The 15,752-nt window shown below is 36.2% G+C and overlaps 1 protein-coding gene across 42 annotated transcripts in view; it reads right to left on the minus strand.

The window, feature by feature from the left end:
* Positions 1–15,752, minus strand: part of SLMAP (sarcolemma associated protein) — an 86,489-nt gene that overhangs the window by 17,927 nt on the left and 52,810 nt on the right. For 23 of the 42 annotated variants that reach the window (XM_032698569.1, XM_032698563.1, XM_032698566.1 and 20 more), the window contains 5 exons: positions 10,650–10,706; positions 7,190–7,273; positions 6,864–6,923; positions 1,398–1,520; positions 535–609 (listed from right to left, as the gene is read on the minus strand). In XM_032698569.1, the coding sequence (XP_032554460.1) occupies positions 535–609; positions 1,398–1,520; positions 6,864–6,923; positions 7,190–7,273; positions 10,650–10,706 (399 nt within the window). Of the gene's footprint in view, positions 1–534; positions 610–1,397; positions 1,521–6,863; positions 6,924–7,189; positions 7,274–7,394; positions 7,504–9,170; positions 9,341–9,437; positions 9,462–10,649; positions 10,707–15,752 lie in introns of those variants that run through there. The other 19 variants (XM_032698585.1, XM_032698587.1, XM_032698597.1 and 16 more) reach the window with 6 other exon arrangements.

The raw sequence follows: 15,752 nt of genomic DNA on the forward strand, positions 1-15,752 counted from the left end.
AAAAGTACTGAACCAACAAGAGGCATCTTGCAGTTAAGCTTGGCTCTCTCAAGGTCCTATCTCTTATTCTCTTTTTTTGAGAAGAAAAAAAGATTTATTTTTTCTGCATCAAAATAACTATCAAATTCTATTTTTTAACTTTCGTTACAGCATTTGTTACTTGGAGAGTTTTTATTACTAGCAGGATAACATTCAAAATTAAATTACTCCTCTTATTCTGAAGACTGAACCTTCTCAATGCTCTGAAGGTCATCACAGTAAGAAGCCCTACATAATTCAGAACTGAGGAAGACTGAAGAAAAATGAAGAGGTATCTGTTACAGATTACATCTTCTGCATTTTCTAAGTTACTATTAGAACCGCAGGAATTGACAGGAAACATTTCACAATAAAATTCAAAGATACGGTGAAAGACATCAGATTTAAAACATACACTCAATTAACATTTTCCTTTATTAGTAATTATGATGCCACAGAAAGTCAAAGCTATATATTTTCCCTAAAGAGTGGGGGGAGAAAAAAATAAATTCCTACCTTGCAGAGCATTTATTTGCTTGTTAGATTCTTCAACTTGCACTCGATATGCTTTTCTCTCTTCTTCCAAGAGTGCTATAAACAAAAGTGAAAATGTGCCCCAGAGGTTTTGTTAGTAAGATGTATTTCAGCTGCATAATTAATTTTAGTCACAACTTCCCCTTAAATGAAAAGGTGAAACAAACATATTATTTCAGGAAGTTATCAAAGCTAGTAACTGTGTGAGTAGTTTAATAAAAGTTAATTTTAAGAAATCATTCCATTATTGTGGTAGTATTACAATTAATTTGAAATTCATGTAATCTGTTGCCTGCTCCGAAAACTCCGTGTGTGCTAAATGCAAACTGGTGTGGGAGGAGAAAAAAGAAAAAGCTGTAAATACATCCCATAAAGAACATTGAATAATATGCAATTCAACTGGACTATACTATTTCCTGTAAAAAACAACCCACAACTTTACTGAGGGTAATGATACAGCTACATAGCTGGGAGGATGATCTAAACACTTCCCATTATGTGCATTATCTGACTGAAAAGCAGATTAATCGGTATCTGGCGATAAATATATTCTATAAGGATAAAATATACAGAGTTCAAGTACGTATCTGATACTATGAAAACTTTATCTTGAACTAAAAAATCAGAGCTGAATTGAACTGCGTAGAGTTCAAAAAAAACAAGCAAAAGAAAAAAGTTGGGAAAAAAGAAGCATAAAAGTTTCTGACATTCTGTGCAAGAGATGTGAATGCTATGAACCAGATTTATCTAACAGACAGTCAGCAAAACTGGACCCCCATTTAAGACTACCTGACAAATACAATTTTAATGAATACCCTATGCAACCAAGTTGATCTGGGTCTCACCTTGAAGTTCAAAGCATTTTTGTTTACTTGTCCTAGCTAGCTCTTGGGCTTCAATCAGCTCCTTGTGCAGTTGCTGAATTTCTTGCTTAGCCTCAGTCTCTGATTGTGCACCCTGCAATTCATCTGATAAAAGAACATTTTCTTTAAATCATAAATTTGAACAACAGTTTAATTTGCACTGCCACGTGGTGACTGGCAACTTTTTACTCAAATCTTCCAAAGTTAGTTAAAGTAAACTCAAAACTGGATTAGGTAAATATTAGCCAAAATATTAATATACTTAGAAAAGGAGTAAAACATATGCAAACTTTAACACATTCATTACATATAACATGCAGTATAAAACAAAAAGTAACAAACAAGAACTAGAGAGTTTTTGAACACACTGTATAGCTTGGCAAGGATTTCTGGACTGACAAAACCGAGGGACAACAAGTACATATTTACAACTTGTCTCCTTTTGAAGGAAGCCACTCTAAGCCTGTCCCTGAGCAATGATCCTGCATTCCCCCTTTCCCAAACACCCCCAGCCCAGCCTCCTGCTGAGGCTGCTAATGCCCATCAGCTGCAGGGATCAGGCAAAGAGCTGCTCATAGAGGGTTTGCTACTGCCACCCTCCCTCTGGGGACCAAAGAGGAAAGGAAAAAATTAGGGAAGTTTTCTAAAACAAAGTTAAGAAAAAGAGGAGAAGTCCAGCCTCCTTATTTCGTTCTTAGTGCATACTAAAATAAATTTTGCCTTTACATTTTTTTTTTTCACTGTCTTAATTAGGTATATCTTTATTATGATCAGCTATCTATGCATGTTATTTAAATAAAAACATTTGCTCTTCCCATAAGTTTTGTATTAGCTAAAATGCATATTAAAAGCCTCTTGCATTTATAAGACATGACTTGCAGTTACAGACAAGGTAAATACTTTTATAGCTGAAGTTTTGGAGGAATTTAAAAGGAAAAATAAGCTACTTGTAACCAATAGCAGTGCCCTGTAAGGGACACACACTAGAAACTAGATGCAGGAACACTCCAGCCTGCAGGCATCTGCAATGCCAGGAACTGCATCCAGGAAACTCTCATTCACTAGATTTTCCCTAAGCAGTGTCTGTGCAAAAACTGATCTTTCAATAGGCTTAAATAGCATTAATAAACCTTTTAGGCAGAGGGCTAAAACTTGATACAAAGCTTGTTTGGTGAGAAAGGTAAAGAAAGGTCATTAGTGAAAGAAGTCCAGCTGCATCTCATGGGAGAGGGAGGGAAAAAAAAGGTACAGGAGTTACACAGCTACCTGGTTAATAAACATCTGCAACTAGAGACCATATGGATCTAAGATAAAGGCTTTGAATAAAATATTACTTTCATTGTCTGGACCCTTCACTAATAAGAACAAAAAAATAAAAAGAAGCTATAGTTTAGTTTGTCATTATACTTTTGACATTGACGTTTGACTATATACGCTACCAACAAAGTAACTATACATTTTTCTTGTTCTCTTAATTAAAACAATTGTTTATCAAATCATGCTTAAGTATTCATACTGCATCCCTCTAAATAAGAGGTTGTTTTTTCTGTTCTCACAGTAATGAATTGGTGGGATTGAGTAGAGCTGAGGACACACGTGTGCTTTTAGACTTTTTCAGAACAAAATTATGAGAGCAGAAAGAACAGAGAGGACCCCATATTTCATCCAAATACCTTGGTTTATAGTTTATTATTTCCAAATCCAAGTTTCTCTTTACTGAACATGTTTTGTTCTTAGCTTTTCATGGATAAAGACATGGGGCAATTAGACTTCCAACACTCCTTAATGAGACTTTTCAGAAGAAATGGATGAGGAAGCTGACAAATTATGCTCCAATCACTCCTGATAAAGAAGCAGTGTTCTAAATCCAATAAAAGACACCCTAAATGAACTTGCTGGTGGACAGGATTTTCTAGTCATTGAAAGCACACATCATAAAAGACAGTACTGCTTCAAAGGAGATGAGAGGCTCAGTTTAAGGGACAACATTATCATTTGAGCAAAGGAACAATCAAGGTAAAAACTCTTTCCTACTCCAACCCAAAAGGGGAATTTTCATGTGCCTGACATGCTTCTAAATCAAAAGGTAATTTTAGTTTTGAAAAATAATTTTTAAGTGAGTAGAATTGCTCTATATAAATAACAAAACTACTAAATATCATCATGCCTAGAATCAGCTCCCTTAAGAAGCAAATTCACATCACAAAAACCTGTTTTGAGAATCAGTGTAAAAAGCTGCAACTAAAAAGTATTTGAGCAATTTCCAGAAGTGTTCAGCTTTGGACTAACTGTTCTCAGAGAAGGTTAAAGAAGTTATCATTAATTACAACAAGGTACCAGAAAGAAATTAAATTTTTTTTTAAAAAAGGTCAAATACAACAGTTTGAAAACCCTCATTCATTTATGTCAATACTAAAAATTTAGAATTTACAAACATGAAGATATTAACCAAGCTCTGTTTCTGTTTGCCTTTACACTTTTGTTTTGATAACAGAGATGACACAGAACCACACATAGGCTGTGGTCTTAATTGATCCCCTATCTGTATGTACCTGGCCTGTGGAAGCAACTTTATTAGCAGGCTGGTATTTCTCCAAGTCTGACAGTAGTTGACTTCCAGAATTTTGCAGGATTTCTCAGGTTATTCAGAAGACAATACTCGGGGTACTCCAGTGAAATCACACAAACAATTAAAACCCTGAGTTTTCTTTAGTTTTGTAAGATCCACGTGAAGGAAACTATCATATACTTAAAGTAAAGTACCTGGCTACTGTAACATAAAACAACAGTTCCCAAACTTTCTGCATCAACAGACCATTGATGATTTTCAAAATTTCTTAGGTAAACTACCACTATTCAGCAAACCTTCAACTGAAAACACTTTCTACTAAGACTCCATGGATCAGTCTTGTAGTTACTATGAAAACACAGGGGCATTGATAGGAACAAGACCAGCAACCTTCCAGTGACATTTATTGCTTCTTTCCATCTGTTTAACATTTACCTGTCTCTAACTTTGCAATAAGTAGTCACAAACAGCCTGTTTAAAGAGAAGTATCCAGGGAACTGTTATGAATGGCTCTTAAAGTCATTTACCTCGCAGGGAAAGGGGAAAGGGGAGAAGAAAAACCAACTAATCTGTGACAGCTTTCCCCCCTCCCCTCTTTGCCCGATTCTGACTTGTAGAAAGTTGAAACTAATCCTGAATGCACTCAAAATTTTTGATAGAAAATGCATGGATGAAACTAGAGCAATTAGAAGTCTCATAATTTTCTTGTTCCATTGTTTTGCGAATTCCAACAAGACCGCTGCCTTTTGCAGCAGCTGTTTCCACGTCCCAAACAGCTGCCAGATCAGAAATGTTCTCACTCTTCCTTAATTATATGACAGCACAACAAGGCCACTTGAAAGTCTTTCTGTGGCAAGTAAGATCCTTTTTAGGGCAAAGTCAGGCACATGAAGTAGCTCCCTGAAAAAAACCTCAACACTGTGGGGGTTTATAGGCTCTTCATAAAAATTAAAAGGGCAAATGATTCATTGTACAGATATTTTGTAATGGTTTCATGAGAGCAAAATAGGAGTGTCCATAAATAGCTTCAAGAGGGAACAAGTTATTCCAACTATTTTAGTTAATTCAATAGCAAAGCTCTCTATGCAAATAGGTATTTTTCTACTTATTCACTTAAAAATTCAGTAACAGTTACGGTTTAAATCTTCAATTGAGTAAAGACAGATGAAGCAATGAAAACATCTACATTAGCAAGAGACTATAGAAAACTTGATTTCAGTCCTTTAAGTGCCCAATTAACCCTCCTTGCCAGTTTAGCACACCCTGGACAGAGCAAGTGTAACTACACCTGCCCTTGCTGTGCAATGCAGGAAGCAGCAGGGTCACAGCTGCCTGATCCTGGTCTTGGGCTGTTCAATGAACCCTTCTGGCAGAACTTAACACTTGTCTTGCATAAAAGGAGAATTCAGGAATCTATGGGGTTTCAGCCTAAGGGGTCCATGAACTCCCTTTAATTTGTTTGCAGAAGATAACTAAGACATTGAGGCAGTTGGGACTAGTCCTCAGTTGGCCATCTTAAAACTAAACCAATTAGAATTAAAATAGAACTTTGACATGAGCTGAATTCAGTTTCTCTACCATACAGTTTACACATGAAGGGTTGTTCCAGCTGTGAATTCAGTGCATGTGCCAATGCTTAGAGAAAACCAACTCCTTAATATGTCTCCCATTCTAGACTTAAAAGTTCTGATACTTAATGAACTTCATGCTTTTCAACTGAATTTTTTTTTCAAATAGAAGCTGCTGCCAACATCAAATTTATAACTGAAAATAAGACTGTCAATCACTACACACAACATTATCAAATTCTACCTTCTAGAATAGGAAGTCACTGACTATACTTGTTATTAATTGCAAGTATTAAAGCAAACCCCAAATGGAACACGCTCAGTATCTCAAATACTCCTTTCTAAACTGCTTTGCTGAACTGATGCCTACTGGGAAATATCAAACTCCATTTTATATAGCTGCCAAAAGCAAAAGTAATTTGTGCAATATTTGGAAGCCTTTCTGTTGTAAAATTAGGGAGTGCAAACAATTGCAGAAAAAAAGCTCTTTTACAGGTCTCCTAAGTTCTGTTATGGTTTCCTGTCTTTCCGAATCACAAAGAACTGTGACATTCTTTTTACTTGTGATCACAACATGAGCATAATTTTACAAATCTTATCAAATATCTACCTGCACAAAAAGCATAGAATTAATTTTCAGTAGGCTAAATGTAACAACTAATTAATATGCCATCTTTTCCAGCTCATGAATATGTAAATATAACCTTGTTAATTAAGTTTTAATCACAAGCCCTCAGTGGAAAGAACAGTAAAAAATTTTAATTTTATAGCTATAAAGCTCAAAGCTACAGCTCAGCAATCATTCTAAATACAGCTACAATAGGAAATTCAATTCTTGATTGTGTTAAAAAGAAAAACTAAAGTCTTGTTTTGGTTAACCCGTCAGCTACAAACAGCAGCATTTCTGACAGTGATGGAAGCTATGCAAGTAAAATTAGACAATGCTTAAAGCACATCAGTGATGGAAGAATCCCTCCTCCTCACAGCTATTAACCCTAACTTAAGTGCATACTGACTAATTCTCAACTCTACTTGAAGTCATGACATGTAAATTCCTAGAACAGTGTTGGTGAGTGCAGAGACTACCTTTATACACAGATTATTTCTATACTAACACTGAGAAGTGTGCTTTTATATTATATCACCCAAAGGAGTCATTATTGATACTTAAATTTAACTCTTACATACTACATGATTAAAACCTTTGAATTTCAGCACTCTACTTCAATGCACTTTTGATAAAAAACAGGTAGATAAAAAGATGACATATACAGATTATGCACCTAAAGGTAGAAAAATAAGTTTGTTTACCTTTTAGAAGAGCTACTTTAGCAATAGGTTCATTTAGATCTTGGTCATCCATTTGAGCATCTAAAAAAAAAACCAAAAAACAAACCCCAACCTTTCAGAGAGCAGGCAGACTGCAGACAGGTTTCATTCTGAACATGGAGAGAAGCTTTTATGTTCTTCTCAATTTACGAGAGTCAATTATGAAGCTGCAGAATAGACAATAGTGCTTTAAGCTTGTATTTGACTCTGCATAATACACCCCACTCTTGTAAGAAGATACTCATGATTAATTAAGTGATTTAATTAAAAAAAATTATATGTTACAGAAACCTCAGTTAAACTCTGACCTGTAGTGTCGTCGCTGCTTTTTTCCTTGCTTGGGCTGAGAGTGTCTGACAAATCGTTGGATTCTTTGACTCGTGCTTGATTCTCTGCAAGAGGCAAGGAAAAGCAACTACAGTCAGTAAATGCTTTGTTCATAGTTTCTCCTGTACACCCAAGTACAGCTCAATGTCAATAGAAAACGACCCAGTTCAAGAAACAGTTAAAAACCTGGTGGTAGCTAATTTCTTTGCAAGTCTGAGCTAAAATGGATTCCGCATCCCTGGATCATTAATCCACCCTCGCCTCTAACAGGGGATGCAACTGCCTCGTGCACAGCTTGAACTTGGGTTAACACTGTGTTCCTGCCAGCTGGAACTGTGCAAAAGCTGATTCAACCAGAGAACAAATAAGAAAAGGAAACTAAAACAATGCAGATACTGTAGCAAGTCAGAAAGAAAGTGCTGTTAAGAATAAAACTGTGCTTCAGTATTTAGGACAAATAAAATAATAGCAACAAGTCTTGTACATACTGTACCGTTAAAAAAAAGTGTGGCGTGAACCATTAAAGAACCATAGAGATATAAAATAATACAGGAATTTCTAGAAAGAATTTTCAGCTCAAATTGTATTAAGAGAAAGCAATGTATGTCCTTTCCACTAAAAAAATACCTTCATGAAGTATCTGTTCACACATAATTCATTACATTATTACATGCAACTTAGTGAAGCCACACAGTTATTTTTTGTTTTGTTTGCTGTTCCTTTTTTTACTTCCCCAGTTCTAGGTTTTCAAGGAGACATTTTCAAAAGATGAGGGGACTTAATCATACCAGTGCATTTTTTTCCCCCAGAGAACCATCCCTCCTGACTCAAAGTCTAAATATTTTATGTGACCAAAATATTTTCTTTTTAATTTTTCTTAAATGATAACTCTGGTTCAGTTCTGATGGGTCCATTAAAGAATGACACCATCTCTGGTGTGGGCTAACCCAGGAGGTCTCAGTGAGGAACCAACACGCAGGTGAGGTTACACATAATGAAATCTTTCTAGGCTGACTGTTCAGAGCCTTGGTTTGACAGCATTGCTCCCCACTTGTAGATTAGAAGAGGTTTCCTCTGAGTCTCAAGTTCCAGGCAGAGATACATATTAAAAGGAGTCAATGCAACATTCCCAGTACACAGACTTTACTTCTACCATACATGCAGAAAAGCATGGTGAACATAAATCATTTCCTCACATATAGATAATGTACATGCAACAAAGAAGTACCAGGACACAGGAAGAAAGAAGGACATCAAGAAATAAATCAAGTGTGTTATACCAACAGAGTTAGTATATGAAAATAAATAAAAAACAAAGGAGACATGAGAAAGCTTTTTCAAATAACAAGAGAACAGAACTAAATTCCCCCCAGATTAAAGAAGTTAAGTTCAAACTGAAAACAACTGATGCACTACATGGGAAAATCAGCAAGATGACAAAACACAGATAGGTTAACAGGAAAAAAAAAAGTTTTCTTCATCTGACATGAAAAATTCTCTATCTCTGTGTGCCAGAATAACATCCCCTTGTACACGAAACAGAAGGTAGCAAGTACAAACAAAGCAGCTGATGAAGAGCCAGACTGTTCTCATGCTAATGCACTGAAATAACTGGAGAGGAGGAAGGGGAAAACACCTGTACAGTTAAAGCACATCAGGGGTTCAGACCTGGCAGCTATTCCAAACAACTCCCATGACTTTAACAGACTTCAGAGTTCATAATGATTGGAGTAGTTAAAAACTTATTGTTTTAGCAAATAACCACCCCCAAACATAAAGGATACTTCCCTATTTTTAGGAATAAGGTTTTTAACTAATATCTGAAGATGCTACAAATCAAGCATTTTACATGTACCACACAGAACCAAGCTCACAGCATTGCCACTAATAATTACTAAATAATTACTAAAAGTAATACATCCTTTTTAAAATATTAAGCAAAGGATAACCTAAAAGCCTCACCCATGGCAGTTATATGAGCGGCCGATCCAGAAGCGCTAAGCTGAACAAGATCTGTATCCAACTAACTTTACCATATCTGGGCATCCATGGAAACACAGCTTTCCTGCTCTGTGTGAAATGGGAGGAACTACGCGAGCTCCAACCACGGAATTAATGTTCTCTCCCCCACCTCCCCCTCATAATTCCCTCCCACCCACCCTCGGGTACACTGGCTTCTTCCTCCTCCCGCCCTCCTCCCTCTGGAACAAGGCACAGAAGATCAGGCACCAGAGGAAAGATGCATCTACATGTGAAGCAGCAGAAGTCAAAAAGAGAAATGATTTAGAAACCTCCTTCCTATTCTGGAACCAGAGTCATAAGCACAAAACACCTTCCTGTACTATATTACTTCACAGCAGTTGTTCCTATTTCCCATAATAAAACTGAGCTGAATAAATATAGCAAAAGTGATGAAGTATATTAAAATGTGTTGACATCATACTTACTTGATGAGTTAGAATATATTACCCACTAAAAATAGCTCCCAGCTTTGCAATAAGTGGCATGCAAGTGTTACATTACAGTTATTGTATGCATTCTTTGCCAAATATGGCACCCTTTCTATAGCTTGCTCACATACAGAAAGAAGTTAAAGGTGCAATTCCATGCACTAAAGGAAGATAAGAAATTAAAATGTCTCTAGAATACTGGAACTTCTAACATGCTCACACTTATTCAACAAAACGACACTTTGCAGAAGGACAGAGGGTAAAGAAATGAGTTAGTATGTCTAGACACCAATAAAATGCTACAAAAGAGGAGCCAGCCTACGAGTCCAAACAATCTTATGTTATTGGACACATGGGAAATATTGACTTCCACACTTTGTAGCATTCCTGACTGGCACTGTAAGATCAGGATGACTGTTCCTTCACAAGACAAGTCTTTTCTAATTAGCTCCTTTAATTTAACTTGCTTTATACATTAGAGAAGAGAGTTAGAGATGCACAGATATGTTTTACTTGGAGAAGGCACATTTAGGAGGTTAATGCTTATTTTACAGTTATAAGGGTCTGAGTTAGAAAATAGTCAAATTAAAATACAATTTTATTGAAAACTTAAAATGAGACCAAGCATTATTTCTATTTAGCCCTGTAACAAAAACAAGATCCTGTTTGAAATTTATGCAGACATTAAAGTTTGAATTCAATTTACAAAAATTATTGTAATTTTTAAAAAAATGCATATTAAGGTCAGAACTCAGTCAATACTGAGATCAGCATTTCATGCACTCAATCTTCCAAGATTGTTTCCATTAAATCTTTTTACCCTGCAGTAGTATTTGGAGCAGAGTTCAGCAAACAATTTACCTCCCTTTTATTGAATTTCTTCTCAAATGTGTATTTAATCAAAACTCAAACTGCTGGCTTAACACAGAACATGCACTGAGTGACATAAAAAGCATGCTTCAAAAACAGTGAAACAATCCAGAAGTCTAACCTTTCAAAAGCTTTGTTTCTTCCACTTTGGTTAGATGTCCTTCATCTATGATCTTGTCTGCCAAACAAAATAAGTGTTACTTTCCAAGCTCAAATTTAACAAGCTTTTCCCTGTACGCATCTACGTAGAGCACATTCCATGACCAAATTAAAAGCTGATAATATTACTTCCTACTCAGGCTTGAACAAAAACTTTATTCTGGCACAGAATAACGACACAGAGCACACAAGCCTACCGGAACTTTGTGACACAGTGCATAATTACTTCTCCTTATTAACTTACATAATCCTTCAGTTCACTAATGAGAATTTAGGGAAATTAATTTTATGTACTTTTTAAAAACCTAACCAAAAGTAATAAATTATGAATATGTTTCTCAGGTTCTAGTTATCAGAAAAAGAATTCTAAGAGCTGGTTCCCTGAAATAGGTGTCCACCCAACACAGCAGACATCTAGAAATACAGTACAGTAAAACAGCAATAGAGAAGCCCCCCATTCACATCACAACTGCTTTAAAGGTCTGTGAAAGGTACAAAGAAACAGCCTTTCTTAGATTAAATCTTTCAAGAGAGCTGCATAAACTTTCAAAAACTAGGAATGCATCACATTCAAGTTCACAAAAATTGAGTTTTTATATAAAGTCTACTTTTGGAAACCCTGTTCGTGTATGTCAGGTGCACAAAAACCTAAAAAGTTCAATTTGAGATTACATTGCTAACTTCATCCTAACTCCAGTTAGGACATGAAGGCAAACAAGAGGACCAAGGGAAGAACAAGTTTGGATTAATCAAAGACACTAAAAGAACTATTGTATCATTACTTAATTTCTTTTTTCAGATGAGATTTCATTATTGCAAATTACTTAAGAAGCAACTAAAACCGCCAACATACAAAATTATCGAGGGTCACATCTTGCAGATCACATTCTCAATTTCTATGCAGTAGATCTTTCTATTTAGATCCTGTTGAAAGCTGTTAACACCCCCTGAGACATCAGGCTTGAAGCTGCCTCTGTCTTCCCTCTGTGCTTTCCCTGCCAGATCCCTGATAACCAGGCAGGGAACTGAGTTTGCTGCTTACTCCATGTGCTGTTAACAGGTGACTGAGACATGGAGAAGACTGGATGAACAGCACACATAAGAGAGTTCAGATTCAGGAAGCTGGATGACAGTAAATCTTTTTCAAAATTTTAATTAAAAAAAAAAATAAAATAGTGAGCTTTAGTCAGCATCTCCAGCTTCAAGCAGCTCTGAAGATTAGCCTGTACTCCTCCAATGGCATGCTGCTGTAACCATGACAATCTAAGGACAGATGCAGGACAGGATTTGTGAGGAGGCAATTTTTTCAACCCTAGATGGTAGACAAGCTCTCAGACAAAAAAAAAAACCAACCTGAGATTTGAAGAACAGTTTGCATGGCCAAAAGATTGTCCTGTCCTCTTTCCTCCCACATTGCCAGGTAAACCAGTCTAAAAGAGATGTTCCCTCCAACTCCTTTTATCCACAAATATTATCTGGCATTCCTGTAACATTTTACTAATACTGCTTCAGAAATACACTGAACAGCACACTGGATTTTTAGAATTGGCTTCAGGTCTCAAGCAACTGTAGGTGATAACTCATCATCCAAGTTCAGGACAGCCTCAAGTTCCTTAGAGCTGGAGAGAATGACTGTCCCCAGACCAAGGAAGGCATCGTGGAGGGAATCAAGTTACTGCAGCCACAAGTCAGGAGTTTGAGTGATATCAGGAGCCCTCTTCCATTTAAAAATAAAATAAATCTAATCAAAAGTTAGTCCAGGACTCATCTGAGGCTGAAAGTGTGGTGGAGAGGAAGACAGCAAGAAAACAGTCGGGAATTCCGCCTATAAATCTGAAGAAAACAGCTGAATGCAAAATTCAAGTAGTGATCAACTGCTTGATCTGAAGGGGTAACATCTCATCTATGCTAGACTGCCAGCTTAAAATAGGCTTCTATAATCAGTTTACAGAGCAAAACTTAGCTTTATGAAGTGATGGATCTTGTAGTTTTCTGAATGCAGTAACTGCTAAATCCAGAATAGTTACAGCACAAAACAACAGGCAAATGTTTTCCAAACTGAAACTTTTGCAGCAGCTCTTTACACTCAGTTCCCACGGCTAAAAGAAACTCTCTCTATTTTTTTTCATTTCCACCATGGCTGTTTTCTAGTGTCCATTATAGATTTCACCATCTGTACACACGGTTTCTCCTTGACACTATTTCTTCAGCCAAGACCTTCAGCAGCAGCACCAGAGTCCCTTGCCCAGCTTGGCCAGTAGTTTTCACTTGGGGACTGACATCTCTCCTAACTTACAGAATGCTGTGTTTAAAGAATGTTACCATTAGGGTATTTTGAAGCCAACAAAAAATAGTTTATTTCAGTGTGCTGGCATGTATTTACATAATACACAGAAAATTAGATGCTGGTATCACTGAACTACACAGAATCTTATTTTCCACTCTGTTACCATCCCAGTCACTAAAAACAGTAGAAGCCAGACAACAATTAGAAAGTAAAAGAAACAGACATGTCTTCTTTAAAACATCTCTTTCGAATCTCTGCATCTTTTCACATTGCTATTTCAGAAAACTTCACAAACGTGATTTATTTTTAAATGTTTTCCCTGAATCAAGACATGCAGTTTTGGCTACCAAAATATAAATTTGGGTGAGGATCCTGTCTTTAATTTCTGGCACAAAAGAATTTTATCTGTCATGCTATCCAGTCACTACTTAACAAAGTCACAGAAAGTAGCAGAGAGATATATATAATAAATAAATGCTTTTACTGAAACAATCTGCTGTGAAATTAAGCTTTCAGTTCATCTTTCGTATTCCTTTTTGCTGATGAAAGCAGTTCATAGGCAGCTTCCCTTTAGGTTTTTAGTCATTTCCTATCTTTTCAATTTAAGAACTCCCTTTTAGATTTGGGTTGCCTATCACTGTGTGCAATATAATAGCTAAGATCTGTTAACATTAAAATTACCACTTAAGTAACATGTTCCCAATACATTTAATGGTTTTGTACCAAAATAGTCTTCGAAGAAGGCCAGTTTTGAAAATCAAAATAAAAGCAAACTTGACCCTCAAAACACAAATTTCCAATCATCTGAAAAAAGTGATACTAAAGAGCTTTAACTTTACTTGCCACATGCAGGTCAAATGGCAAAGTTAAAAATAACCATTCAATCCATCCAAAAACTACTAATAACAGCTTCTTGAACATCAGCTTGGTAAAAAGGAAAAACATTAACTTGCATTTCAAATCATAAATGCAAAAATCACAAAATAAGGGGAAAAAAATAAGGACACAGGGAAGGGTTAGATTGGAGCTAAAGGCAGGAAGCTAGCAGGGCAAATCTCACTTTTGTCTATACATCATCACCATTTTTGGTAATAATTCATATTATGAACTAATCAAAAAGAAGCACCATGACTTTTGCTGTCGGTATCACTGATTTTCACCAGTGGTTATTGAAACAAGAAAAGTTATGGAATGAGCAACAAGTGAACTGGATGTAATGATCAGAAAGTAACAGACTTCCCAGATCATTCAGAGCCAGATCTCATAAGACTGTGCAGATGTTGCAAATCAGGACATGTTACTGAATGAAATTGTGAGCGTACTGCACTTAAAAAAAAAAATCAAAATAATTTAAAAATACCTTTAAAAACCTACAAAGCTGGATTTTACAAACAATACTACCGAAATCAAGCATTCAAGCTGCACTGCAACTAAGACTTCAGTGTCCTGTTATTTCTGCCCCACCAAAAATATTCCAGCTTTAGTACTTCAAGAGGTTTTAATTGCTCTGAACTGATGAGCACTTTCAACTGCCTTATACCTCCACAGCCACTGTTTGTATAGAATACCAGACTGCTTAAACAGCTCATTTTTCTTCTTGTGCTATCCTCCATACTCCAATTCCTTTACTCAAGCAGGTTTTCCTCATTTCTCTGCTTGTGCTTTCCCCATTTAAGTGCTTTTCCCCCAGAACTATGGAGATGCACACTTTGCACGCAGTACAAGCACACCAACTCAGAACCTTCCCTTCTTGACCAACTGGATGGTTGTCTCAATTCTCCTTTTGTTTTTAGATTTCTCTTATGGTTTGCAGATCCTACAGTTTCAGTTCCTCTGCTTCTATTACAAAGCAGTAAGCCCTACATAACACAACTTCAGTGAGTGACTCCTGTTTCTGGGATTTTTACTGTACTATTGTGTTTTAAGTAATAAACCTGCTCCTCTCTCTATACTTAATCCTTGGGGCAAAACTCCTACATAGTACCACATGATGAACTATATATTCTTTCTTTATATTGCCAATTCTACACTTCAGTATTTGCTGCATACCTTAAAACTCAAGTTCCTGAAGATCTCTGGAACTCTAAAATTTCTCACCAGAAGTTCCTAACCCTCAATGCTACACAGAGCAAAGAACAGGAGTAAGACTGAAAGGTAGCATTCACATACAAAAGGAAAATAACAGATCCTGCAGTTTGCAGTTTTTAACCTCGTGATATTGTGAGGTCTGATTAAACATATTTGAATTTGGAAAAGGCAAACTTTCAACCCAAGTATGAATTGCTGACTTGGAATCTTTTTTTTGCTCTCAGTGGGAAATTAAAAGTTTAGACTGTCGTAAAAAATGCAAAATCCTGAACCCTTTGAACTCATACTCATTCTTTTCAAAGTGAGGTGATGGAGGCCTTAAAGTGTCTTCACCCTGTAGCTTTCCATCTCTGAAGAATGGGTAGGGTATAAACACATGGTACTTTATTTTACTCTTATTACTGATTCAATTATATCCTAGAATCTTTTGATACTGAGAATTACTTTTCCTTCTCAATAGTTACAAGATCGGTCATATTTAGTTTGCAGAAGTGATACTAATCCAAGTTCTGCTAAAATAGGTTAAGCTAACATCCAAACAATGAAAACAGGCAACCAATCTGTATTTGAACATCATTCAGTGTGCTCTTCATGTTCAGTCTAGACAAAAATAAAGATTACTCAAACATTTAACTTCATTTTTATGTACCAAATAAAGATGATTCATATGTGATCTTTGCAAAATTTAGA

The sequence above is a fragment of the Chiroxiphia lanceolata genome, chromosome 11 (assembly GCF_009829145.1).
Source record: "Chiroxiphia lanceolata isolate bChiLan1 chromosome 11, bChiLan1.pri, whole genome shotgun sequence".
Classification (NCBI taxonomy): Eukaryota; Metazoa; Chordata; class Aves; order Passeriformes; family Pipridae; genus Chiroxiphia; species Chiroxiphia lanceolata.